General features: G+C 36.6%; 1 protein-coding gene across 3 annotated transcripts in view; it reads left to right on the top strand.

The window, feature by feature from the left end:
• FRYL (FRY like transcription coactivator) overlaps positions 1 to 26,740 on the top strand; it is a 132,098-nt gene extending 105,358 nt beyond the window's left edge. For 2 of the 3 annotated variants that reach the window (XM_070948879.1, XM_070948877.1), the window contains 15 exons: positions 899 to 1,096; positions 1,999 to 2,160; positions 2,267 to 2,341; positions 2,603 to 2,779; positions 4,637 to 4,837; positions 5,978 to 6,148; positions 9,452 to 9,702; positions 11,217 to 11,421; positions 12,587 to 12,736; positions 15,532 to 15,630; positions 18,466 to 18,534; positions 21,304 to 21,321; positions 23,355 to 23,465; positions 23,942 to 24,141; positions 24,757 to 26,740. In XM_070948879.1, coding sequence (XP_070804980.1) covers positions 899 to 1,096; positions 1,999 to 2,160; positions 2,267 to 2,341; positions 2,603 to 2,779; positions 4,637 to 4,837; positions 5,978 to 6,148; positions 9,452 to 9,702; positions 11,217 to 11,421; positions 12,587 to 12,736; positions 15,532 to 15,630; positions 18,466 to 18,534; positions 21,304 to 21,321; positions 23,355 to 23,465; positions 23,942 to 24,141; positions 24,757 to 25,012 — 2,343 coding nt within the window. In that variant the 3' untranslated portion in view covers positions 25,013 to 26,740. The remainder of the gene's footprint in view (positions 1 to 898; positions 1,097 to 1,998; positions 2,161 to 2,266; positions 2,342 to 2,602; positions 2,780 to 4,636; positions 4,838 to 5,977; positions 6,149 to 9,451; positions 9,703 to 11,216; positions 11,422 to 12,586; positions 12,737 to 15,531; positions 15,631 to 18,465; positions 18,535 to 21,303; positions 21,322 to 23,354; positions 23,466 to 23,941; positions 24,142 to 24,756) is intronic. The other variant, XM_070948878.1, reaches the window with a different exon arrangement.
• The last annotated feature ends 264 nt before the right edge of the window (positions 26,741 to 27,004 follow it).

Below are 27,004 nucleotides of genomic sequence, written 5' to 3' on the forward strand. Positions count from 1 at the left end.
ACTTTAATCTGGATATAGTGTTATGATAGGGAATATTTTTGTTGTTATGAAAAATCATGTGGCGATAAAAGGGAGCAGTTAATGATAACTATTTTTTCAAATTTTATCAAGTGGAACCAATCTCACGGCAACTTAAAAGCAAGACCTGCTGTGCTAATGCTTTTTTGTAAATTTTCCTTCTCATCCCATTTTCTGACCTTTCAATTGGATATATTGTTTTGAATTTCATCATAAAATAAAGCAAATGCACTTAGCCAACTCTCTTCCTGTGGTGTGGCCCTCTTCCTCTGATTATTAATAGAGAACGTGGAAGTTTGACTTACACCCCCTCCATACTCTGAAATTAAGCAACTGAAGCAGCCTTTCTACCTAAGATTAAGTTACTCCAATTGCCTGTTAATTTAAACCAAATGACTGTAAAATAACTATGAGAAAAGTAATTAAGTTCTAAGTACCAGCTACACTGCTAAGTACTTTAGTGTGCATAATTAACATTCCCATACTTGTAAGCGGTAAACAGTAGACCTGTAGAAATTCTTCGAAAAACATACTTTGGAATGTGCAGGGGTATATACAAAGCACCTCTAAGAAAGTGGGGCAGCTGTGCATGCACACATATGCAGAAAAACCCAGGAGTACCTTAAGCAACTGTGTGGCGCTGAAAAGAGATGCAACTATTTAACAGCAAGAGAGAAGCTTCATGCATCTTCTTTTATTCTGTGAAGCAGGTTTTTCTTCAAGGATTTAACCTGTATTTATGTTAAAAAAAAAAATCAAATTTGTTGACCTGTTGATAGAAATGTAAGGGCTTTATATTAATACTTCAGATATCGTAGGTTTTTGTATTTTTAAGTTATTATTCTGATACATGTCTTTTTTTCCCTGTCTTTATTAACAGAGTCCCTACTGGAAGGAAGCGCTTAATATTTTAAAATTGGTGGTATCGCGTTCGGCCAGTCTTGTTGTACCAAATGATATTCCAAAATCTTATGGTGGTGACATAAGCTCACCTGAAATTTCATTTACAAAAATTTTTAACAATGTTTCCAAAGAACTGCCTGGGAAGACCTTAGATTTCCATTTTGACATATCAGAGGTAAAGAGTTTTTAAGTAAGGTTTACGATTTTGCGTGCTTAATTTTCTTCTAAGTCAGGCATGTCTAACCTGTGGCTCACAGGCTTCATGTGACCCCGGACAGCTAGTAATGCAGCCCCACAAGATCGTAAGTTTTTAATTTCAAATTAGAAATATGCACATATGAGGAAAAATGGGTTGTTTTGAGCCCAAAATAAAACATCCCATCCAGAAGGCTTTCAAATTGCCTGCATTTTGATGAAAGAAAGTACAACAATATAATTATTCAGTAGTTCAAAACACTGCTTGAATGATGGTTTCAGCCAAAGGAAAAGTGGGAACAGAGGAAAAGCTTCTTGTTTCCTTCATTTCATTCCAGGATCCCAAGAATAAAATTAGGTATAAAGGGGAGAGAAGAACAAATGTTCTCAGGTTTTCAAAATTCTTTATCATCGCCTTTATCAATATAAGAGAAATTCTAGTATTTCTAGTGTCTGTTTCTAGCCAACCATAAAGGACTGACAGCAGCTGACCCCAACATCCCTTTGTGCAGTTTGCCATTAGTTAGCTGTCAAAAAAAGAAAAAGAAAAAAAAGCAGCGATTTCTGCTCAATAAAATGAGAAGATTGGTGAAAAGAATGAAAAGCTCCTGGCAAGGAGAATGTTCTTACCCCAGAAAAGACCAAAAACAACAACAACAACAATCTTCCTCCACAACTGCAAACAGTTACCACATTAACATTAATAATACAAGCCTGGATATGATGATTTATAGATCATAGTTTGTGGCTTTGCGTGTTATATGGGCCTTGCTGGTTGTTGCACACCGTACACACAGCATGGTAAATAAACTCTGTCTTACAGACCTTTGTGAAATTCGACAATATGTTGACCTGAAAAACTACTTTGTCTTCATTTTATAGACCCCAATTATTGGGAACAAATATGGTGATCAGCACAGTGCAACGGGTAGGAATGGCAAAGCTAAAGTCATTGCTGTTACAAGAAGTACATCTTCCACTTCCTCCGGATCAAATTCTAATGCTTTGGTTCCTGTGAGCTGGAAGAGGCCACAGTTATCTCAGGTGATCCATTGCATAAATCTTAAAATGCAGAAAGCATCTCTTTGTACATAGCAAAAGAAAGCAAGCATCATTTAAATATTTATAAGTACTTTGATTTCTTTTCCAGCGACGAACAAGGGAGAAATTAATGAATGTATTATCTCTTTGTGGTCCAGAATCAGGAATTCCCAAGAACCCTTCTGTGAGTAATTTTAAATTCCTGAAAGAAGCACGTGTCCATCAATTAAAGAAAATTTTATACTAACGTTGAATTATTATATCGCTGTCATAGTTTAAGAACTAGAAAGCTTTTACATCATAACAGAATGTCTTGTTAGTGATTAATGGCATTTAAATATAATTCCATCAGTTCCCGTCCTCTAAGATTCAACATCTGTAAACATCCATATTGGTACTCCAATTTTACTTATGCTTATTACCTCTGTTACTAATGACACTTTAGGTTATCTTTTCTTCTAATGAAGACTTAGAAGTTGGGGACCAGCAAACGAGTCTTATTTCAGCAACAGAGGAAGTAATTCAAGAAGAAGAAGTGGTTGTAGAAGATAACACAAGTGAACAACAGTTTGGAGTTTTTAAGGATTTTGACTTTTTAGATGTTGAGTTGGAAGATGCAGAGGTAAGACTGTGTAACGGTAGCTTCATTCAAGCCTATTCTTCAAGAAAAAGTAACTTCTTTGAGATCCTGTCCTTTTCTTTTGCTGTAAACTTGTACTGTAATTAATCAAAGCACTAAAAAAATCCATGCATGCCATTTCTTGAACTTCCTGCTTGGGAAAAAAAAAGCATTGGATCTATAATTTTATATTGTACTGTTTAGCATATCATGAGCTCTTTCATTCATACTAGCTGCTCCCTTTGCTTTTTACTTTGATCTAATCTGATACGTAGAAATATGAACAGTACCTGACGTTTTGCAAATTTCCTGCTTAATGGTGAATTAAAGAGTGTATCAGTATATAATGGAGAATACAACTGTAGAAAGCCAAATGAAACTATACAAAACTTGAAGTATAGCTTTTTACAAGTATCCTCAAAACCTCAATGAATACTGCACAGTGTATATTGACATAAGGAGTGTGTTGAAATTGATTTGATTTTCAGCCATTCATATTGTGTCTGGGTTCATGGTGCATTTATCATCTTTATCTGCATTTTTCTCTGTTTTTAAATAGTAAAATGTAATAACTGTCATTTATAATATACCGTTGCAGTGCATGGAAATATCCAAGGGTGGATATTGGGGAATGCTGAACAGTCCTACAAATAACACCATCCCTATGGAGGTGGAGGGGGTATTCACATAACTCTCTTATACCTCTGAAAACAAAACTCCTGTAGATGAGGAATTTTAGCAGTTCTCAAGTTCTTCTTTCTACCAAGAAATAGGCTCTCTCTTATCTCCAGTAATCCAAATGACTGTAGATTACAGAACTGTAATCCCTGTAGATTACAGAACTGTAATCCCTGTAGATTACAGAACTGTAATCTCTGTAGATTACAGAACTGTAATCCATTCAACATTTTGATCTCAGAACCATCACAACACTTCCAATTGCTTACCACTTCTCTGAAGCATTTCCCTTATGCTTCATTGGCTCAGAAAAGAGTGGGACAATACCTGTAATGAATCAATAGCAAATTAAAATTTTAAGCACCTGGGAAGGTTACCCAAAGAGGAATGAAAACTGTAACAGCCAAACATGCTTATCAAGACTGAAATTAGCTCAAATGTTTATGCTTTCTTTGCACTGAATAAAATTTACATATTGTATATTTAATCAAACAAATGTAGATAAAATCCATTTTGAATTTTCACTGCAGTTACTTTCAAGCCGTTCTCAAAATTAGTTTTAATATATGTTAACACTGAAAAATGTGCCATAACCATCTGTTTTAAGTGTTTGTCTCATAATGTTTTTGCACCAATTTTTCTAAAGCCAATTAAATAATAAGGGGGCTTGACCAAAAAAAAAGTATTTCCAGAGCTTGAATCAGTCTTCTACTGCCGGCAAGCTCATGCAATATAAAATAGCCTCCATTAAAAAGTATCTTTAAGTGTTTGTCCTCGTTCTAATTATGTGTGTTTTTCTTTTTGCGAACCAGGAGCTGCAGGTAAGTTGCAGCCTGGTGCAGTGGCTTGTTTCATCTGTTGTCATCTGTAGTGTATTTGTCTTGTCTGTGCTTGAAAGTCAGATGATCTTGGTAACTGCAAAGGATATATGGTTGTAGACAATTTTTAAGCCCGTTTAGTTCTGAAGATGAATCTGTGAAAGAAAAAATTATGTTGCCGTGTATTTAAACGCTTTGAAAGGAGAGCCATGTCAATAAAATTTAAATATGCAATGAACTTGAAGGGCTGATTTAAACTCTGCTCTCAGTGAATTCAGTATTTGTGTGGCTTTGTTTTGCTGTGTTCATTTCAGCACTCAGGGTGGGCTTAAACACGTTGGAATAAGCTTCCTTCTCATTACAGGGAGAGAGCATGGACAACTTCAACTGGGGCGTCCGTAGACGTTCACTGGACAGTATTGAGAAAGGGGACACGCCTTCTCTCCAAGAGTATCAGTATTCAGGTAGCACTCCCAGCTTGAACCTGACCAACCAAGAAGATACTGATGAGTCCTCAGAAGAAGAAGGCCTGAGTGCAAGTCAGATACTATCGCACTCCCAAATGGTAAAACACAGATGGTGTTTGCTTGAGAATAGCAGCCTTTGGATTTAACCTTCAAGGCTGCCTCTTGGGTTCTCATTTGCAGGAAGGGTGGGCAGTTTATGACTTTGGGACACAATACTAGATCCTCTGTTTCTGGATTTGGAATAGGGATTACCCAACAAAATGTTGGCTTAAACTGTGAATGTCGCTTGTCCTAAGTACTTGCTTCTAATGAAATAAGACATAGCAGAATGGGATTTGGAATCGGTTTTACCAATAGAGCATAAATCAGGAGCATATCGTGCCAATATGTCTTTGAAAGACATTGGTGTTTCAAAGTAACCTTATGTCATTTTTGTAACTGGACAGTCACACCATAGAAAATTTACATCTACCCAAACTCTAACAAATAGAGTTTAGAGGTTTAAGTGGAATACAATAATATTTAATTTGATTAGTAATTAAATTTCTAGTTTATTTTAAATCACAAGTTTGATTAGGGTCAGGATTAGCTAAACTAATTTTTTTTAAAAAAGAGAATTAGTTTATTTATTTATTTATTTATTTATTTATTTATTTATTTATTTATTTATTTATTTATTTAATTTCTATACCGCCTTTCTCCCGTAGGACTCAAGGCGGTGTACAGTCAAGAAAAATATAGACACACAAACATCATAAAATTGCTAATTAAAATTGGCTGTCTAGTTGGCTGTCTCTAATGGGCAATTAAAATACATTTAAAGTATTTAGAAATGATTCTGGGTGTAAATAATGTACTGATAATACAAAAGTGTTTTTGCATTTTTGGAATCTCAGATTCTGCAGTGAAAGAAGAATAGTTAATGAAATAACATAGTTAATTCAGTATTTGGGACAGCAAAGGCATCTGTTCATATATGTTGAGTAAAACTAGTTGTACTAAAACAGTACTACTGATGAGTTAGCCAATGCGTATTCTTCATCAATATTATTTATTATATTATCTTTGCCTTTATGAGAAGTCCTGTTCTTAATATTCTTAAGCAGAATAGATAGACTCAGGATACAGTCTAATGACTAGAAAGGGTAGCCTCGTGTCTGCATTTTGCTTTACATTTATGTATGAACACATGTTGACTTTATTTTATAAAACATGAATGGATGCCTTTTTGTCTCTAGCTAAACAGTGATTCAGCTGCCGATGATACCATACCAGATCACATCAACTTGTTGCTGCAATCTCAAGATTCCACTAGCAGTGTTGGAATGGAAGAGGTGCTTCAAATCAGAGCTGAGACTCCAAGTTTGGAGGTTGCCTCTCTAGATAATGCTAACAACACGCTGCCTGAGGTGGGGAGAAATATGGGCTCGAGCATGGCTGATCTGTCCTCTTTCTAGCACTGTATGAAAGCTTTGCGTTCTGTCTATAAGAATTTTTATCATGCTGATTACGTAATTATAACTTCAGTATTTTTAACCTGTTGTTGTGGCTGAAAATTTGTTTACTGGAGATGGATTTTTTTTTTTTGGCTGGTAGACTAAAGATGTTCCCGGCACAGGTTAAGAAAGTTTTGAAGTTCTTTTAATGAACCGGTGGGGTGCAGAAGAACAATTTGATAAGCAGGATGGTTTTCTGCATCCATTTTCTTCCTGTGATGCTTCCTTTTCTATGACCTTCCCTCTGCCTCAAATGCTTGCTTTGCCTCTTTGTGATTGGTGCTTTGATTGGGATTTGAACCTCAGGCCAGCTTTGTTAGCAGCTGGTCAATTCAGTGCTCTTGACCAAGCCCTCTGTGTGCTAGTGACATGATTTTAAAAAAATGGAAATACATACTTGGAATGAGCAAGATTCCCAGCTGATTAAAAAAAAAAAATCAGTGAGTATGTCACGTATGTATTTACCATTTCCATCAGACACTCAGAGCAGTGATCCCCATTTTACATTTTTTTTAAGTTTGTTTGTGTGTGTGTGTGTGTGTTTGTAATTAAGTCTTTCAGTTCTTCAGCATTCATAGGCCTTTCCTCTAGTACCTTTGAAGTCTAAAATAGGTACCATGGCTTAACAATTGTCTCGTTTTGAGATGGACTAAGCGTATGTAGGTCATTCTTTTTGAAATATGGCTATTATCAGCCCTTCCTGAAATAGAATTATGGTCATGGGACTGCAGTCTGAATTCCTAGTCGAGAACTCTCACCTTGTTAAGATTTAGGATAGAATTTTGCAGTTTAAAAATGGGAATTTTGAAAAATTCCAAAGTAACATGCGAGCCCTTCCTGACTTATGTCTGCTACAACATTTATTTATTTATTTATTTATTTATTTATTTATTTATTTATTTATTTATTTATTTATTTATTTATTTAATGGTTCGATTTATATGCCACCCTTCTCTGGAGATTCAGGGCAGCTTACAATGCGTTAAGCAAAAGCCTTCATACTTTTGTATATACCTGCTTAGTAGGGCTTTCGGGCAATGGTGGGATTCAAATAATTTAACAACTGGTTCTCTGCTTTAATGATTTTTTCCAACAACCAGTTCACTAACTGCTCAGAAAGTTAACAACCGGTTCTGCCGAAGTGGTGCGAACTGGCTGACTCCCACCTTTTGGGGCCCCCTAAGCGGTGTTCTTTTTTTTTATACAAAGTCAGCTTATTGCCCTCACAATCCGGGTCCTCATTTTACCTACCTCAAAAGGATGGAAGGCTGAGTCAACATGTGATATATAAATCATTCTAAACGTATATAAATGCATTCCATATAATTTGGCCTGTGTTTGTTACATTTTAAGTACGTGCACATAACTCATAACTACAGGTTCTTTTTTCTGATCTTTATGTAATGACTAAACATATTTCATTGAACCAAAGTGGAGGATCTGCAGACCTCCAGATACTAGACTTCAATTGCTGTCGTCCCTTACTATTACCTATGATGATTTAAGAGCTAGCAGGGAAAGGAAATCTTGTTTGATGCCAAAAAATGCAAAATCCTTTAGGATTATTACGTTGCCTTTGCATTCAACGAATTACTATTCAGAAACCACTTAAAGAAACAACATTAAACCTCAGACAGTTTTCAACACAAAAGTTAATGCTTAAAACACTTCGTTTTCCTCCATTTACTGAATAACAATGAGATGATGGTGTGTGTGTGTGTGTGTGTGTGTGTGTGTGTAGAGATATGAAAGGGGGGAGGAGGGAGGGAGAGAGTCAGCAGTCTTTAATTTCCTGGAGCATGCCACTGGCTCTGTTTGGCAGGAGAAATCAAATATTGAATTTTCTTCTCTGTAGTCCTCTGCAGGTGCTTTATACAAGATTGTGAAACTCAAGCTTTGGAAGCCTGCAGAAGACTTATTAAAGGAAAATTTAGACTTCCAGTATCTACTATTAATAAAATTCACTTCCACTGACAGCAATAGGAGGATTTATTTTATTTTATTATTTTATTTTATTTTATTTTATTTTATTTTATTATTTTATTTTATTTTATTTTTATGGCCACTCCTCTCTCCAAAGCACATAGAATTTAAACTTAAAATAATATAAATACAGTAACTATAAAAAACAACAACATAAAAAGAAAGAAAAAGAAATGGTAGCCAAGAATTTAAAATACCTCAAAATAGCAATACATCACTTGGGTCTTACTAACTTCTGACTCCAATATCTGGTCAAACAGGGAATCTTCAGCATTTTCCAGAAGGCTAGTTAGGAGGGGAGACATGTTTCAATGTGCCTCCCCACCCCATCTCAAAATCAAAATCTAGCAAGTGCTGCTCTTATCTCCTTCCATACCATTGTTGAATCACTGGCAAGTTGTATTCTATTTTGGTTTAGAGTTGTTAGGGTTTCTACCCCACAGCACTCCAATTTGATTAGGCAGTAATTACACATACAGTTAGTTATCTTGAACTCTAGCTTTTTTTATTCTTTCATCAAAAATTCATCTCATTGAATTCAGTTGAGATTAATTATGAATAGATGTATGAATTCAGTGTTTGAACTGAATAATTTTGACAAAGGAAATTTTTTTTTCAAAACTAAAATTTTGATCTCAAAGTAGATTTTTAAATGACAGGCTACTAGAATAATATGCAAAAATGCTATACTGGATATACAAATGGAACCAGCCGATGTGTTAATTAAAAAGGTATACAAATACCAAAAGAGTAGCCTGGATAATTTTCCTATACTGGAGATCAAAAGAGACTTCAAAAGTTTTGAAGAACTTTGTGAGAAGGAATTTTTTTTTTTTTTTAAAAAATCAAGTTCTAGGACATTGTTTGATGGGATTAAATATCAAGATTGTTAAAAGTTAAAAGAAGGAATATAATGATGGTTTATTTGATCAAGGTTAAAATAGATAAGTCATCTCTGGTCATTTCTAAATTTGATACATAAATTTGGTTTCTAATTTTTATTTTTTAATTCGTATTAGTTTTTTCTCCATATTTGTAATGTTTAATAACATTATTATTTTAAAAAAATTAAAATATTGAACAGGAAGGACTTTTTAACCTGAAACTGTAAAACATTAAATGACACCGTTTTCAGAACAAAATAACATTGTTTATACTTTCTTGAATTTCTTAATTTAGCACAACATATGCACAAATCTTTTCAAATACTTACACACATTTCTTCTTCTCCAGGATGGCAGTTCATCAGTGAAAGATGAACAAAGTACCGCTAGTGAAGATACTGGATCAATTGCACTGCAAGAACAGTTTGAGTCTTTAGTCTGCCAAGAACCCTTAGAACTGGAAGAAGCTCCTGAAATTCAAGAGCATCCGACTACTGAGAGTTATACTGAATCCATCTTTGAAGAGGATGTTACTCTTGCATTGAAGGAGCTGGATGAAAGATGTGAAGAAGAAGAAGCTGACTTCTCTGGTTTATCCAGGTGAAATGTTCTGTCTAGCAGAATGTTGCTTTTAGCCTTTTTAGCATTTAGCATTTGAAGCCACCGACATGCTAGTGCAGGAATAATGAAATTGTTTGACACAATTCCCCCTTTTCCCAGTTTTGAATACTGTCAGTGCGCATCCACGTCCAAAAAACCAGGTAAGTTTTTCAGCAGTTGCAGTCCCAAACCAGATCTTCAATTCATAGGCAAGCAATCCCAAATTGCTCCATTACTCTCAGGATATGTCCAAATTATCCATTGGGGTGTAATTACCTCCAGTTTACAAACCATAATACCAGAGAAGGGATCACATATTAAACTAATCTCAAGAGTTTTAGTCCTGGCTTGTTGAATAAGTCATAATGGATGCATCCATCTACCTCAATAATCCCCAAATTGTGCTGAAATGTGACGTGTTAATGCAGCCATGTTCTCTCAATAAAGTATATGTATTACAGAATAGAATAGAATAGAATAGAATAGAACAGAACAGAACAGAACAGAACAGAACAGAACAGAACAGAATAGAATAGAATAGAATAGAATAGAATAGAATTCTTTATTGGCCAAGTGTGATTGGACACACAAGGAATTTGTCTTGGTGCATAGGCTCTCGGTGTACATAAAAGAAAAGATACATTCATCAAGAATCATAAGGTACAACACTTAATGATAGTCATAGGGTACAAATAAGCAATCAGGAAACAATATCAATATAAATCGTAAGGACTCAAGCAACAAGGTTACAGTCATACAGTCATAAGTGGGAGGAGATGGGTGGTGGGAACGATGAGAAGATTAATAGTAATGCAGACTTAGTAAATAGTTTAAAAGTGTTGAGGGAATTATTTGTCTAGCAGACTGATGGCGTTCGGGGAAAAAAACCTGTTCTTGTGTCTAGTTGTTCTACTGTGCAGTACTCTATAGCGTTGTTTTGAGGGTAGGAGTTGAAATAGTTTATGTCCAGGATGTGAGGGGTCTGTAAGTATTTTCACAGCCCTACTGTGAAATTACTACTGACTTAGAAAGATAATACAAGTAGTCCTCGATTTACGACCACAATTTGTGTTGTTAGGTGAGAAGTTTGTTAAGTGAATCACTTCAGTTTACATTTCAGTTCACTTCAGTTTGTTCAGTTTTCTTGCCACCATTGTTAAGTGAATCACTTCAGCTGTTAAATTAGTGACACGGTTGTTGAATCTGGATTCCCCATTGACTTTGCTTGTCAGAAGGTCGCAAAAGGAGTCGCTGCGACCGTCATAAAGGTGAACCAGTTGACAAGCATCCCAATGTAAAATCACGTGAACATGGGAGCGCTACAATGGGCGTAAGTGTGAAAAACGGTCCTAAGTCACTTTTTGCAGTGCCACTGTAATTTTGAACGGTCGCTAAATGAACTGTTGTAAATCAGGGACTACCTGTATCATCTTTATATGGTGAAGAGAGAAGTAATCAAACCAAAGTTCTGAAATAACATTTATTTGCCATGATTCTCTTTGTTTTATTTACAGCCAAGATGAAGAACAAGATGGCTTTCCGGAAATACAGACCTCCCCACCTCCCTCCCCTTTTCTCTCTGCCATATTGGCAGCTTTTCAACCACAGGCCTATGATGATGAAGAAGAGGCTTGGCGCTGCCATGTTAATCAGCTGCTGACAGATACAGATGGATCGTCTGCTGTCTATACATTTCATGTGTTCTCTAGGTTGTTTCAGGTATGCTTCTTCATCCACATTGTTAGTTCTTAACTATCTAACATGGCCCATGATCATGGTTAAAATTGTAGCGCTCCAAAAAAGTCCTGTTTAAAATCTCTCTCTATCCATCCATCCATCTATCTATCTATCTATCTATCTATCTATCTATCTATCTATCTATCTATCTCTATCTATCTATCTATCTATCTATCTATCTATCTATCTATCTATCTCTCTATCTATCTCTATCTATCTATCTATCTATCTCTCTATCAATCATCACTCAAGGATCAATTTCAGGATGAGGATTTTCACATCATCTGTTTCTATATTGTGGAGATTGCATAGGAAACCTTTCTCCTCCACTCTTCTGTTCATTAGAACAGCATCCATTTCTAAAATCAAAAAGACTCGAATGATGCTCACACTGACTTGTCGATTTTTCTCATTGCAAGATTTTGTAGAAGATTTCTTAGAAAGGGTCTCAGTGTAATTTTGCATTCCATTGTTCAATCAACCCTGCCCTTCTCACTTTCATTTATTTATTATTTATTTATTAATTAAATTTATATACCGTCCTTCTCCCGAAGGACTCAGGGCGGTGGACAGCCGGAATTAAGATACATATAATATAAAAGTTAAAAATAACTAAAATAAATTAAATCGATCGGCCTCCCAATTTAAAACCCCACTTCTATACAATTTAAAAAAAACTAACCCATAAGACCTTTTAGGCTAGGCCGGCTTTGTGGAATAAAAAAGTCTTCAGGGCCTTACGGAAAGTATGGAGATCCGGGATCAGTCGTATTCTGGGAGGGAGCTCATTCCAGAGGGCGGGTGCCCCCACAGAGAAGGCTCTCCCCCTGGGGGCTGTCAGCCGACATTGCTTGCTCTATCATGTGATAGAATTACATGGAAGAGGAGAATTTAGTCTCAGGTATAAAGCATCAGTCATGATAGAATAGGGCAGCCTCCTGCCCAAATAAAATATTTGTGGGAGGGGAGCAAAAGAGTTTGTGCAATTCTAATTTTCATTTCTTTTAAATGTTTCTTTCAAAGCAAAAAAAAAAAAAAAAAGTAAGCACTTGCTGCCAAGCCAAGAATAAATATTAAAGAATCTACAATAAAATAAGTAAACCCTGTAAATTTTCCCCCCACACAAACATCATTTTATTGTATTTAGGTGATTCAAAGGAGATTTGGAGCCATAACGCATGAATCGGTCAGTTTCCTGGGTGAGAATCTGCAGCGAATTGGAACAAAATTTAAAAGTTCATTGGAAGTTATGACAACGTATTCAGAATGCCCAACTGTTTTTGTGGATGCTGAAACGGTAATATCTTATATCTATGTCTGCTTAGTGACTCTTATTAGTAAGCTACAAAAGTTTTTTATTTTGGAATTTCCAAGAAAATTTCCTATCAAAAATATATATAGAAACATCATTACTTGCAGTGCAAAGAGTTTAAAATGGAGATATGATATGTAAGCCCCCTAAAAATACTTGTTTTCTCCAGATCAGAAATCAAATTTCCTCTCTAGTGTGCAAACCTGTTGTTCTAATGATCTTTTAAAATTATTTTTTTGAGTTGATAACTCCCTTAGTATTAAACATATTTCAAAAATTAGTAATTTATGTTTTTTGCAATGTAAATTAAATATTAAAATTGTTTTTGCTTCTGAGATTTTCATGTTTTGTTTTTCTCAGCCATTATATCACAAAAAGCTTAGAGCTCCAAAAGCTGCACAATCTTTTTATCCAGAACTTTAAACATTCTCACAAGTAGAATTGCAACAAAATGTTATTGTGCAGAATATCCTTCTATGGATTCTACTCAATAGGTCCATTCCATCTCCTGGCTGGTTGAGGGCTTTCCCCTCCCTCCTAATAGAGACTTTTACCAAATTTAGAGCTCTCCCAAGCCTGTTAATATTACTCTTGCCCAAGTAAGATGCAATTTGGGCTGCAAAGTTTCCTGTGAAACTTTGAAAAGGAAGGAAATTATAAAATAAAAAACAGCCTTGATAATGGTACACGTACGATCATAGGTAGTCCTCAAGCTACAACAGCAATTGGAACTCGGATTGCCGTTGCTAAGCGATGCAGTCGTAAAGTGTGACATCACCTGACAGCGTCACTTAGCGATGGCAGTCCAGGTTGCCATCATAACCCCAGACCGCACAGGTCATTAAGCAGGAAGAGGCAGGAGTCCCAGGCAATGGAGTGCGGGGGTAGGCCACCGAAGGCCTCGAGAGGGCCGGCAGAGACCACAGGTGAGGGGTTCTGCAGGTGGTAGAAAAAGCAATGGAACCAACTTACCAAAAGTGACTTACAAGCTTTCCTGCCAGCTTCCCCAATGACTGCTTGTGAGAAATTAGCAGAGAAGGTTGCAAATGGTGATCATGTTCTACGGAGATGATGGAACAGCTAGAGTTTTGAGAACCAGTCATACATCCATTTTTTTAACAGCACCACTGTAACTTTCAACAGTTGCTGAATGGATGGGCACAAGTGGAGGACTACAATTAATTTCTGCAAATAGAACTTATTACGGTTTGCTTATTATATTTACGTGTTCCTTTGATGGATTAAGACAGTTGTGATTTTGCATTTGACAATCATCTGAATATCTACAGTAGTACCTCGGTACCCAGCTGCTTCAAAGCTCATCAAATTTGGTACTCAATGCATTTTGACGCAAAAATGTTGTCCCTGTACTCATCGTGTATTTGGTATTCACCACGCTGCAATAGGAAGAAGGGGCTGGCCACAGAGTCGGCCATGCCAGGAAGGTCACTGACATAGGAAAAGTCCTTCCAGCTGAAACAAAGGGTCACGTGGTTTGTTTGATACTCATTTTTAGTATTTGTCACATCGCCTGGAACCAATTAATGATGAGTACTAAAGTACCACCATACTTAATTTCGATTCTTTTGAATTAAAATCCTTCTGCTTTTAAGAGGGATTTATACCAGACAAACAAGCTGAAAACAATACCCTAATCAAGAAACTACGAAGGAGAAAACCACACCCTATGAACTTTGGCAGGGCAAGCTTTTATATATAAACAGAGAGCAATTCACTGCACTGATGATGTTATCTAACTGGATGATGAAATGTCTCCAGGCTAACAACCAAATTTGGAGAGAGTATCAAGGACTCCACAGTTCAACCCTAAGCTACATATATTCTCTTCTATTGGAAACACATGGTTTTGGAAGTCAAGGGAATCAACAGACTTGTCTTCTCCCTATCTCTCTTGACAAAAAGCATTGCCCCTTGATGCCAAGTAAATGGATCTAGAAAATAAACATTCAAAAGTGCTTGGTATTTTTTGCACAAGTACCTTAATCCATGGGGGGCAGGGGGAATGTAGTAAACTGGCTTTTACTTATTCGTTACTTCTGGGTCTTGATTCTTCTCATGTGACGGTTGGCATTAGATCAGTCTACTCTTCAGTAACCTTCAGAGTAACAACACGTTTGTCCTTCATAAAGCAGATACACATCCCAAGTTGCATTTGGGAAATGAAATTACTCGCAAATAAATGATAGAGCAATATTTCCAGTTCAGGCACTGCATTGCCAAGCTACTCATCTCATTAGCACGCCAAACGAGCCCACGCTGTGCTATCAGCTTGTTTATGTGGCATCTGCAAACTTTCAGTTGTGCAGAGTGATTGTCTGCAAGAGAAAAAAATTACATCAACATTTTATGTATTTGCTTCTCTACAAGTTCAGTATCTTGCATTATTATTATTATAGGAATTGAATCTTTTATATTTGGCATGCAAATATTTTAATCCATCATTTAATAGATAATTATTTAGTAACAATACTTAGCAAAGGGATGCATCTCATCTGACAGTTCTTTTTTTAGATGTACACTTCTGTATTTTCATGTGCCATGTAGAATAATAATTTTTGGCAGAGCTATAGATTTGATATTAACAAAGGATGGAATTTGTATTATGTAAACAATTCCGGCAACTTCCTTAATCTTTGGAGTTACTTCATTAATCTTAATAGATATTGTCAGGTTATAGCAAATGTTTAAAAATGTAAATAAGTACATATTTCATATGGGACTAATTAATAAGGTTTTTAAACATTCTTTTTGTATTACAGTTAATGTCCTGTGGTTTACTAGAAACATTGAAATTCAGTGTTCTGGAGCTTCAAGAACATTTGGATACTTACAATGCTAAAAGAGAGGCAGCTGAACAGGTAGTTAATTTTTTTGTACAATATTACACTGTTGAATAAGCTAATATTCATTGGAATTTTAAATAACAAATAATATACTGGGCTGTCCTACAGTGTTGTGTAAATTGAGGGCGGTCAAAGACCATATGGCATATATTCACATTTGAAATAGAATGGATCCACTAGGACTTTGTCAGAAATGAACGTTAAAACAGTAAAAATCTTTTTTAAAGTAGCATTTCAAAAGGAATAGAACTTGAAACAACTTCAAAGAATTAATCTAGTATAATGATGGGGTTTTGCAAATATAATAAATATGGAACCCTACATTTTCAGCACCGGAATTTGATTTTCTGGAAGAAAACTGACTTTTGATTGTTACCTTCTGAACGCTTCCTTTGTCTCAGAAATATCCTCTGAACTGGCTTACACCTTTGCTCTGCCCTAATCATTCACAGATACTGCAGGGAAAGACAAGCTGAATACAGAAGTATAACCATAAGCAGTATTTGACAGCTTCGTCATAGAAAACTCATGTTAAGGCTTCCTGTTGCATTAGAATGGCAGACAGAGGTCATTAAAGTGCCTGTCCATCAAACCACATTGACACTGCTGTATTTTGGTATTCTGAATAATGGATGCCATGTAAAAGCAAAATAAAGTACAATAAACCCCAGAAAAAAATTGTTTCTGGAACTTCCTTATACTTTTGATTCTAATTTGACCTAGTAAAAACTGGTTTTCCCCCTTGCCTGAAGGGTCATGTGGCTTACCTTTAGATATTTATTTATTGGTTCGATTTATATGCCGCCCTTCTCCGGAGACTCAGGGCGGCTTACAATGCCTTAAGCAATAGCCTTCATACTTTTGTATATACCTGCTTAGTAGGGCTTTGCCCCCCCCCAAAGCGGTGTTCTATTTTTTATACAAAGTCAGCTTATTGCCCCCACAATCCGGGTCCTCATTTTACCTACCTCGAAAGGATGGAAGGCTGAGTCAACCTTGAGCCTGGTGAGATTTGAACTTGCAGTAATTGCAGGCAGCTGCTGCTACTTAACAGTGCTTTAGTCTGCTGCGCCACCAAGGCTCTTGTTCTCCCCTCCCTTAACATTTAATTTTCATTTTATATTCAACTAATAAACTAATGCAGGTAGTCCTCGACTTACAACCACAATTTCGTTGGTGTTGTTACACAATTGAGCCCAACATTTTAGGTTGCTAAGCGAGACAGTTGTCGAATGAATGTTGCCCCATTTTACAACTTTTCTTGCCACAGTTGTTAAGTGAATCGCTGCAGTCGTTAAGTTAGTAACATGGTTATTAAGTGAATCTGGCTTCCCCATTGACAGTGCTGTTCAGAAGGTTGCAAAAGGGGATCGATCACATGAGCCCGGGACATTTCAACCGTCATAAATATGAGTCGGTTGTCAAGTGCCTGACTTTTGATCACGTGACCACGGGGATGCTGCAATGGCTGTCAGTGTGAAAAACAGTCATAAGTCCCTTCAATACTGTTGTAACACCAAACGATCTGTTGTAAATTGAGGACTGCCTATACCTCAATAGATAATAATTAATTTCTGTTTACATTATATGGGAAAAATTGCAGTACGTTTAATATATATTTGTGAAAGACAAAAAGATTTTTATTCTGGGCAATGAGAAGTAGATACTAGGAGCAAGATTGATGATGCAACCGCAGTTGCAGTGAATGTGAATCTACAATAGGATTTATAGAATCAATCCTATTTGACTTCCATTTCCTGTCAGTCCTTATACCTATACAGGTGATTGAGGGGAGAATGTTTTAGCACTCCTATTCTCCCCTCCTGCCCTTGTGTGTTTCTTAGAAGTGTAGAAGAATAAATGGGGGATCCATGGAACCCTTTTGGAATACTTGGTGCAGGAGTAACTGGCCTTGGGTTACAGTGTTACGTTATTGTGACACCCGAAGTGGTAAAAGAGGAAGCAAAGAAGAAGATCCCAGATCCATTTTGTTTTATTTACCAAATAAAACAAAAACAAAAAATGTGAAAAGGAAGTTGCGTTGGGCTCTGTGCCATTAATTGGCATGCTAGCGTTTGGAAAATTGAATTTGTTCTCAAGAAAATGCACAGTCCTAATTCATTTACTAAAAGCCCTAATTAAATATACCGATGAAAAATTAGATTTTTGTTCTCTTGTGTACAAAGGTTTAAAAAAGTCATAATCACAAGTTCAGGTTCATTATTATGCTGGCATAGAGCTGCCTCCAACTTGGTCTAAAACACAATTAAGTTTTATTCCATTACAGCTTGTTTTATTCCATTAAAGCACATTCCTCACTGTCTATCACTGGCTGTGAGTAGGTGCTACAAGTACGTAATTTGTCTGTCCCTAAATGTATATCCATGGTTGTCTGGTTGTCATCCAATACTACATGTATATGTGATTTGCTTTAGGTTTAGCAAGATATCAGAACACACCCATAATGGCTTAGTGTTATGAACTAAAATATCACAGCTTGTTCATTGAATTAGGGTTAAAAATGTAAGTGATTGGTGGACTGGACTTTATACATGAATCTGTATTTAGAAAAGAGACTAGATTTTATCTCTTTGATGATGTATTGCTATTTCAGTCATCTTGCTTTCTTTATCATTTCAAATTACACGTCAAAGTATATTATAAAAAGTGACAGTTTTAAAGGTATGCGTCATCCATTTTATTACTTTTTTCTGAATATGTCCATTAAATTAATACGTTATATTAGAACATTCTGTGATTCGAGCAAAATGTATTTTCTGCGTTCGGGCTCATATAGGCCTCAGTGATTTTGCTTTGACTCTTTCAGCTTGCTTCTATTTTATTTTGCAGTGGCTAAAAGACTGCAAAAGGACATTTGGTACAGATGACGGGATTCATGGAGCCACTACAGATGCTCAGGTAGGAATCTGCTTCCAGTCACTGCGTCTCCTTATGTCATGCGTAAATATAAAACCATACATGCTGCAGAATGAACACGCCCTAATGTTCCCATCAGGTTAAAGAGTAACGTTTTTCATTTTAGCTATCAGAAATATCTCTCGGGAAATTTAGAAGGTATTAAATATTGGCCTGGAAATAATGGGTTCTTCTTATTAAAGGAAAAAAAGGTCAGCTTGTGAGTCTGGGTCTAATAACACTGAACAGATAACCAGGAAAGATGGAATCAGTGTACAAACACTCCTCTCTCTCTCTCTCTCTCTTATGAAGCTGCTATTGCAAGGAAGAAACTTGGTAATTCTGCTTATCAGCTCAACAGATAAAATAGCTGCCTGGCACAGAAGCTGGGCTGCCTCGAATCTAATTAGTCCTGGGTTGTTTGCCTATGACCTATCTGTAAAGTAATATAAAAAATAATTACTTGGACAACGAAAATCTGATCTGAAGTATTTGTAAAGAGCGATCCACAGTAGAAAACACAGATTTCTTAGAACCAATAATGACATGAATGCATTTTTTGGAAGGATCAATAATAGCAGAGTATTAGTAAGTATATAAAAATACTATTTAAAAAAAATCAATTAAATCCATGCTACTTCTAGGGTATTTGGTGGTTTGGTTTAAACTGTTTGATAAAAGGTGATGGCCAACTATAATAATCATTACCATGGGAGCTGTTATATATTCTTTTTGCTTTAATAGTACTAACGGGGGTGGGGGAGAGTTCTCAGTTGCCCAGAGTTGTTTTTGCCATCTGGAAAAACAACTGATTCTGAATGGTGGAATAGACTCAAATCTTTTGATATTACTTCTAAGAAGATTTGTCTTGTCCAGACTTGGAGAAGAAGTAAACAAGAGTTATTATATTTTTTAAGAAAATGTTTAGATTTTGTTGTACTTTACTCTCATTTCTTTCTTTATTAAGAAGTTGGGGGTGGCTACAAGAAGAGAGTTACATTTTAAACAGTAACAGTTATTTTCTTCTTCTTTTTTCTTTCTTTTTCTTTTTCTTTTTTTCTTTTCTTTTTCTTTTTTTTTTTTTGGTAATGTAACAATCTGTAAAAAAAAAAAAAAAAAAAGCAATCTGTAAAAATTTTAAATAGTTGCCTTTCCCAGCTACCCATTCAAGTAACTGTAAGAGTTTAGTTTGAATTGAGAAACTGTAAGATAGACAAGGATGAAGATAATTAGAGGACTAAAAACTTAAGCCAAATGAAGATATTATAAGAGTTGGGCATACTGAGAAGACTAAAGGGGAGAGTGTAGTAGTACTCTTCAAACACTGAAAAGGATGTTATACAAAAGTTTGTAGGTTTTTCTTCTCCAGATAAAGACTGTACGTTTCAAGGAGTCAGGAGCCTAGCTGAATATTGTGTGGGCAGACCTGGGGGGACCTTTCTGGCAATAAGAGCACTTGATCATTCAAACTGGTGACCCAAAAGAAGCAATGGGATTCCCTGCACTTTATGTGTTCATGCCGAAGTTAAGACAGTAATCTGTCCAACGGGCTTTCATTTTGATTCTTTCACTGTCCGAGGTTGTTGGACTTGGCATAAATGGCACATTCCCCTTCTGTGATTCTGGGATATTTCTTTTCTAGATAACAGTATTTCCTCCCTCAGATAGTTTTTTGTTTTTTGCAAATAGCAGTATTTGCAAAAGTTTTACTAGGGAAGCTGCAATTCTGATCTTGTTTCAGAAGGATATCTTGCACTGTGCGTGTTATTTCCAAGAGAGAAACATGAAGTGGGAAAAGAATAGCAAAGTAACTACGGCCACCTAATGCTAAAATAGAAGGCCGCCGACAAAAAGATTGAAAACTGGGCTAGACATCCTCTCTAGGGTCCTGACTAGCCCTGTTCCAGCTTCTGTTTTCAGGCGACGAGATCTAAAAGGAGTCAGTATTTCTGTTCAGCTTGAACACAGAACCACCGTTAGGAAAGTTTGGGCCATGGCTATGCTTGATTGGCTCACAGACCTTTAATAAGAAGGAAGGAAACAGCCCCACCCTATTGCTGCTTCAGAGAACGGCAGAGACGGGCCCAGTAGGAGCTTGGAAGAGACTATTCTAGTAGCGCTGTCCAAGGTCAGCTCCCAATCTGCTGGCCCTGGCGAACTTGCTAGCTTTCTTTCAGAACAACTCAGGCTTTGACATGATTGAGAGTAGCACATGAACTTTTCTTTTGAGTCTTTGCAGGGTTTGGCTAATCAGGAGGAAAACGCTCTCTTTTTTTTTTTTTCTCCCTGTAAGAATTTGATCCTTTCTTCCTTGCAGAAATGTTGTCTTCTGTTTTCCCACTCCCACTACTTCAGCACATTGATACTGCAGTTAACATCTTTCCAGGAATATCCTGTACGAGTATTTTCCATGAAGTTTCCATAAATGCATGAGGTTTAATGTCTGCCTTCATAGTTGTCGCTTAAACCTATTTATCACCAATTTTCTTTTCTCTCCGTTCATTATCAGAACTTAACCAACGCCTTCTACTTGTTACTTATTATATTTTGGTCATTTTGCATGATAACAAAGCGAGTAGTACCACCAGCTGTTCTATCATCTATAAATACTCATTATTATTTTTATACATGCATTACACCCTTCTTTGGAAGTCCCCCCCCCCACTTTAATTATATCTGGGACATTCTGAGACCCATGGGAAATAAAGTTCTATACTAATTCTTGATCTTTTTCCTTTTTGTATTTTGTGACCCGCACACCTTCTTGCTTAGCATTTGGAAATTCTAGCAGTAAGTGATGGCTCTTGATTTATCAAATAACTAACTATGCCAGTAACCAAACTGGCTTTCATTTTTGTCTCGTGTCCATTTGTGATATCACAGTGTTTCATTATAGAATATTATGGAAATAACAATTGCTTTGCTTATCTATAATTCTAACTCTTCGGCAGTCTTTTTAGATGGCAGAATATCGTAGCTATAGCAAATTATTCCAGTGTTAGTTTTGCTTATTTATTTTAAAACCATATTAACAGTCATACCCACTAATGCAGTTAAATATGCAAATAGAGGTGATACTATGCTTCTGTCCATGAATTTATTACCTTTGAAGTTTTGAAATATTATTAAAAATAATCAAAACGTTAAGAATATACAGACTGTATCAAAAATCAAGCTTCATGGCCAACCACAAGGGATGTTCATAGGCCATGTCTCAAAAGAGTAAGAGGAAACGTTTAGAAGGAAATGGCAACCAATTTGAACATTTAATTTATATAATAAATTGTGTCCGGGACCTGATTTTTGCTACATCCTGTATGTATATGTATGTATGTTTATGTGTATGTATATAGAAATCTCTTTATTTGCAATACAATAGATTGAAATGTGATTAGGACAGTGGTTCTCAACTGATGCAATTCATTTCATAGTAAGACAGAGCCACATATGCAAGCCTACCTGCCAGCTGTCCCAGAAAACCTGATTTTCAAGGCCCTGAACAGGGCATCCCCGGTCCTTTTTATTCATTTGCCTAATGTCTGGAGAAAGAAGGGGTTCATATGCGGTCCTGACCCAACCTGCCTTCAGCCACCATGCGTTTGGCGGACTAACTTGTGTTCACTTAAAATTATTATATAGTTCTCTGTGTGATCTGTGATCCAGCATCAGATCTGCTTCAATACATTTGTCGGGTGAAACGAAGTGGTGATGGGGTTCGGTCCCATTTGAGCCTTCGACCTGCTGCGGTGGGGCTCAGTCGTTGCGCAACCTTGCAACCTGGAGAGATGTCCGTTGAAGACAGTGTGAGATACGAGGCCCATTAATGCTGGAAGATGCAGGATGAAAACTTTTCCTCCCCCTCATTCCCCATGAGATAGTGCCCTGGTGTGTTGGTTGTATCTGAGACAGCGGCTTCTTGCTATTTTGAGAAAGAGTTCTTCACCTGGCTAAGCATGCTATAGTTACAGGCCTTGGCCATAAGGCTGAAACCGTGGTGCATGATCCCCTGATTGGAGGCAGCCTGTTGGGGAGGGTGGGAGCCATGGCTGCCATAAAGGAAGGAAGACCCATGCAAGAAGACATCTCTTGCCTTTTGCCACTGGGAAGTAGCTTTGGAGAGGGGTATAGGCAAGGATTGTAGATGACGGGGTGGGACAGATAGGAAGAAGGCTCGAAAGGAAATCATGGCTGTGCTTGAATGGATTGCTAGCTTGTCTCCTCTCTTCCTCTGGCAGGGCTGGAAGAGTTTTCATTTTAGGGTTTCTGATCTGATGGAGAGAGAAAATGAAACGTTGCATGCCATGTCCCAAGTGGCACATCCAGAACTTCCTGTAAATAAATGAATGCCAGTCTCAAGGAGGTCCGGGGGGAAATTACAGGGATCATATCAGTAGCACGGACATTATTTGATAGAGTGCTTGATGGGATGTGCACTGAAAGGTTGAGAACCACTGTTCTAAAATTAGAAGTGACAGATCCCCCAAAATAATACAAACAACTTTTCCCTGCTAGAGCATGGCATTTCTGAAATGTCATCGATATCCCTTTCTCTTTGCTGGAAATTGCTGCCCTTCTTAAAAGCCAAAGTTTATTACGTAGCCAGCAAGAAAATATTTACTTTTTTAATTCAAAATCCACCGATGACTAGAAGCACTTGTTTTTCTCTGATTAGCTTCTTCCTCCATTATCTTAACCTTTCTTCTCTGCAGTAAGCAAATAACTATTTTTATATTGCAAATTCTGCTCTATACAAATTGTATGCTTTTGTCGCTTCTGTGGTTAATATATTGTTTTTCCGATGACAATTTTATTTCTATTTACAGGAATTAGAGCTGTGTCGGAGGCTGTATAAACTGCATTTCCAGCTGCTCCTTTTATTTCAAGCCTATTGTAAACTTATCAGCCAAATGAATGTAGTGAAAAAAGAGGCAGAGGTAAAAAAAATGCCACTGAAACCTGGAGATTTGCTTTTGCTACAAGACTTAAGGCTAAAAATTACACCTCTGAATTAAAAAGGTTAAATAGGCTAATAAGGATGGATATACATTGTGTCCATTCTGCTTTTGTGCTCAAGTGTGCACTCAAAGCGGTTGATAACCAGTAAAAATACAGATCGTTTATTGAAAGTTAGAAAATACAAATTCATATTAAAATTAGTTAAATATTAATCAGTTTGAGACTCGATCCTCACCCAACTTTATCAGATTCCAGTTAAGCCCCTAAGCTCCAGTATATATCCTCTGTAAACACTTGAGGTGTTTATGAGAACATGAACCAATATTTAATTGTAGTAGCTGAGTTTCTCATGTCAGCTTCAATAGATTATTTAAACATACTTTCTGCACAATTCTGTCAACAGAGTAGGAAAAAAAAATGCCTCTGCTACAAATAATGCACTCTTTTTTCCTAGGTGATAAACATGTCAGAAGAGCTTGCTCAGTTGGAAGCCTGCCTGAAAGAAGCTGCCGAGTCTGTTTCTTACAGCAGTATTGAAGACACTGATATCCCAGAAGCTTCTCAGACCAGCACAGAGACAGCCATTCATTCGCTCATTGAAACCTTACGGAATAAGGAATTTGTCTCTGCTATAGCGCAAGTCAAAGCGTTCAGGTACTGCCAAGTGCCTTTTGCTAACATTCCTTGCCTGGAAAGGATGCAGCTGGGAGTGAGTCTCAACCAAGGACTTATGTAAAACTGGGTCCATGGAATGGAAGAGCACTATAAAGTAATGATAACATTTAATACTAATAGAAGGGAATACAGGGTCGAACTGTGGTGCTCTCTGAGCTTGGTTCTTTTCTTGAGATGTTTCATGACCCAACTAAGTTAACATTTTCAGTGAACTCAGAGTGCCACAGATACTCCACAAGTAATATGCACTGCAGTTGCTTCATCTAGTTTTGGAAAATGGGTGGGTTTTAGCAGAGGCCTCATGTTAATTACGCCTGGAATTATACCTCCATAGGAAAATGTAGATAGCAATAGCACTTAGACTGACATCTGCTTCACAGTGCTTTCCAGCCCTCTCCAAGCAGTTTTACAGAGTTTTTTATTTTTTATTATTTTTTATTATTTTTTATTATTGCCCGCAACAATCTGGGTCCTCATTTTACCCACCTCGGAAAGATTTAAGGCTGAGTCAACCTCTCATTAATTTGGAATAGAGATGACCAACTTGGACCTTGATAAGAACAGTGACTAATAACTTAATTTCTGTGTCCCTAGGTGCATTTGGCCCAATGACATATTTGGCGATTCCGAAGAGGATCCGATTCAAACCCTCTTGCACATATTTTTCCGTCACCAGACCCTCGGCCAGACTGGCAGTTTTGCAATAGTTGGCTCAAAACAGGATATGTCAGAAGCCAGCTCAAAATTAATGGAACTGAATTTAGAGATTCGGGAATCCCTGCACGTGGTGCAGTCGTACCAGCTTCTTGCAAAACACACGGCTGTGAGAAATCTCAGTACAGGATTTTGAACCACTGTTCCTCAGAAGAAGACTGAAAAGCGGGGAGGGAGTCCCTTTTATCAAGCACCTTTCATATCGAATGAAACTGTTCTATTCTCCAGGGAAGAACTTTTCTAGAAATAAGTTGCATAGCTTAGTAACAGTTCTCAAAACAGCTGACATCATCTTTAATGCTTTTTTTTTTTACCTAGTATCAATAATACGAACTCTTTAAAAAATTGCATTAGAGAAAAGGGCTAAAAGCAATGCCTTTAAAATGCATTTTTTTTGGTCAGAAACGGAAAGTACATGGAGTTGCAATAATAGCCTCTTAACTTGGAGATAATTAAAGCAGGTGAAATGAGGCTAAATTGAACAGTGGACGTTTTGGCTGAAGACCTGTAAAAACTTTCTGGCTTTTAGACAGTAAATAGTCAAATAATGTTTAATTCATAATTTTGACAGTGTCATGAGGAATGTGCTGTATTATACCGGAATATAAAAGACTGCAAAATCCATTGATTTATCAATATTGTATTTACAATTTATTCTATTTTTGCCTGTAATGATAAAATTTATGCGTGCAAGTAGGAATGAATGGCTATCCAATCATCATATTTTGAGGATATGAATGTTTGATAAAGTTTGAGCATGCCGAAAAAAAGCACTGCAAGATTATTTTTGGAAAAAAATATATATATTTTTAGCTTTAATTCCTAGTCTGTAAATGTTCTGGAGTTTAATAATATTTAAAACTGGAATTATCCAGGTTTGTTTGTTTTTTTAAAAAAAGGAATAATATATCTCTAACTGGTTTGGAATGCTGCTCAGTTTTCTGATCAGTGCTTATAACAAATAACTGATAACTAACCAAAAAGTAACTGCTTGCAGAGACTTTAAAAATGTATATTAAAGATACCTATTGTCCCTCAGAACTCACTAGAAAAAAAATAACTTATTTTATTCTGTACATATTCTAGAAATTGTATAGTGTAAAATCCAGTATTTTTTGTATAAATGTTCAATGATGTTTTATTTGAGAATAGTGTTCAAAGCTTTTTGGGGGGGGGCAAGATAGGACAGTGTTTATATCTGTTGTTCCGCAGAGTTCAAGAGAAAGTTTAAGCAGGCATGTTTTCCATAATTTCTCTTTTAAGCAAAGGCATTGGGCGAGAACGCAGCCTACGGATCCCAAAAGTCAGCCTTGTAATTCCTTCTCCAAGCATGTAGCATAAAAGTAACTGGATTCCACTCAAACCAAAAACATTTTAACGAAGCAAAAAGGGTGAATGTAATTCCTCTATTCAAACCAATTGAGTCCCCAATATTTTATGTATCTCTCATGCACTGTGATTAAAAATAAAACAAGTTTCCAGGGAGTAAAACACAAAAGAGTTAGTGTGGGCTTTTTTCATTGGGGAAATGGATCCCGTTAAATACGTAGTTATGCTGAAATGCATTAATTGAAGTGCATTTACAGAACTGTTGGACAGATAGCACAAATTTTGTTCCATTTCAAAACTCTGTTAACAAGATATATATAGCACATTCATAGTCATTTTTTTTTATCCTGGTAAAATTGAATTATTTTTTTGAAGTTTCTGTGGTACTTTAGGTTGCGTTCTTAATTATTTAATAACCCATTACACGTATACATGTAGTTTTTAGTTGTATAATTTTTACATATTTTATCATTCTCCTTTGCATGTGTGTTTTGTTTTTTAGGGGGGGCTTGTTCAAATAAAAATGTCAATCTACTCTTTTGTGTACTTTCTCAAAGAATGTAAGGGTTGCAATCTGATGGAGAATACTTGATATAACATTGTGTTTAATGCCATATACTTATTTTTGAAACCCTTATTTTTAACCATGGAGTATGCATATAAACAGACTGCTCCCGCTTTGCATTTAAGAGACTTGTACATGCCTAGTGCAAAACAGAGGTTTGTGCTGAAGAACTTGAGTGGCGAGGGAAGCATCTCCAAAACAATTAACAGGATTGGTGCTTCCAGAGCCTCACAT

The sequence above is a fragment of the Pituophis catenifer genome, unplaced genomic scaffold (genome assembly GCF_029215685.1).
Source record: "Pituophis catenifer annectens isolate HBS135680 unplaced genomic scaffold, rPitCat1.0.hap2 SCAF_8, whole genome shotgun sequence".
NCBI lineage: Eukaryota > Metazoa > Chordata > Lepidosauria > Squamata > Colubridae > Pituophis > Pituophis catenifer.